Source organism: Phytophthora parasitica (assembly GCF_000247585.1).
Source record: "Phytophthora parasitica INRA-310 unplaced genomic scaffold supercont2.72, whole genome shotgun sequence".
Lineage (NCBI taxonomy): Eukaryota > Oomycota > Peronosporomycetes > Peronosporales > Peronosporaceae > Phytophthora > Phytophthora nicotianae.
In genome coordinates, this window is record NW_008649058.1 from 275,932 (window position 1) to 277,653 (window position 1,722).

A 1,722-nucleotide genomic window follows, 5' to 3' on the forward strand; every position below is an offset into this window, starting at 1 on the left:
ATCACCAGCGGCACGATAAGCGCCAATATCCTGCAGGATATGTTAATTTTTTGGAGAGCTAAACCTGTATTATACAGTCCGTTTCTCTACCTGCACCGATCGTACGAGTCGCGAACACTGGCGTCTGTCTGAGACGAGTATACAGGCTTGTACGAAGGCGAATATGGCCCCAGTGTCAGTATTTTTGAAGCTGCGTCTTCTGCGAGTGGTGTATTGTTCTACTTCTTTCCTCCACGACTATGGAAGACTATAGCTGAGGCAAGCAACGAGTATTTCGACGAGAAAATTAATGAAAGAGTGGAAGGCCAGTACGAAAAGCAGAAGGAGAGGGAAAATAAGATTCTGGGTTCACAGAAAGTTCACGTGCTGTGATCAAGGCGTCACTTATTCAGACTCCACCCATCACGGCACGCGAACTCTGGGTATGTGTGGGGCTGCTCATGGCGAGGGTAATCTTGCCCAACAAAGGAAGATTGAGAACCATTGGAAGACGACCGACGAGGGGCATCCCATGCGGCCGCTTCGGGCTGTTCACGACGAGAAACCGCTTTATGCGCCTATAACGAAATCTACATTTCAGGAACAGCAACCCTTGCGCTGCTACAGATCGCGCATGGAAGCTTCGCATAGTGATGTTCTCCAATATCGCTTCAACGCGAGATACGTTGCACCTCCTGTCATGACCTTTGACGAGGCCATGTTGCCGTCAAGATCGTAGTTCAACAAGTTGAGAGTCTACATGAAGGACAAGCCCCATAAGTGTGTGTGTGTTGGAGGGGGGGGGGGGGGGGCAAGTTGTTCATGCTATGCTGTTCTACATCCGGCAACTGCATAAGGTTAGTAAGAGGATCGTGGCCAAAAGCACGCTCCTTTTTTTAGGTTGTAAAGTTCTCTTATCCCGTACCCTACACATTACTAACTAGACTATCATGTATCATACAGATTTTGAAGTGTATTGTGGCAAACGACAATCCAGTGCTACAGCGGCGCAAAAAGACACCAAGTATGGCCAGCCGCGGTTATTCGAAATCTGATTGAGTTCATTGGCACAAGTGGACAAGCATAAAAGCGGCTAATCGTCACTGATCGATTTTCCACGTCACAGTGCAGCTTCTGGCGCTGGGGTTCTACAGTATTGGTACTGTGATGACCAATAAGCGTGATTTGTGCACGGAGATTATTCTGAAGAAGAAGAAGAAGACGCGACCTGCCGGTGTGGCCCGTGGCATGTGTACGGTTGCACAATCAACTCTAGTTCCCGGAATACATACAGTGTGCTGGTGGGACAACCTCCCCGTTCATCTCTTGTGCGCCGGTGGAAGCGTCGAGCAGAACCGCGCCGTTCGTTGTGAAAAATCTGGCGAGAAGGTTGAGGTGCCGTGCCCAAAGATACTGAAGGTCGTTCATGGGCGGAGTCGACGTCCATGATCATCTCCGTCTTCAAAGGTAAAGTATATCCTGTATATACACGATATGGTTTATATAATCCTGTAATATTTACGTTATTGCAGGTATCCACTCCAACTTGCTCTCAAGTACAAGAAATACTACCGATTTCGTTTCTGGGGTTTTTTCAACCTTGCTATTGTAAACGCATTTATAGTTTACAATCGCAGACGCGCGATGGAAGGAAAACCAAATGAAGCATGTGAAGTTTCTGGAACAGCTGCATATGGTGCAGCGTCAAGAGTCTGACATGGATGCATTGCGCAGCAAAGACGG

At 48.0% G+C, this 1,722-nt stretch overlaps 1 protein-coding gene across 1 annotated transcript; it reads right to left on the bottom strand.

Annotated features, from left to right (window-relative positions):
• Positions 1-388: 388 nt before the first annotated feature.
• On the bottom strand, positions 389-484 carry PPTG_24174 (hypothetical protein; the record flags this gene model as incomplete). The annotated part of the gene is made up of 1 exon (XM_008915584.1): positions 389-484. The coding sequence occupies one exon, from the start codon at positions 482-484 to the stop codon at positions 389-391; it is 96 nt and encodes a 31-aa protein (XP_008913832.1).
• Positions 485-1,722: the final 1,238 nt, after the last annotated feature.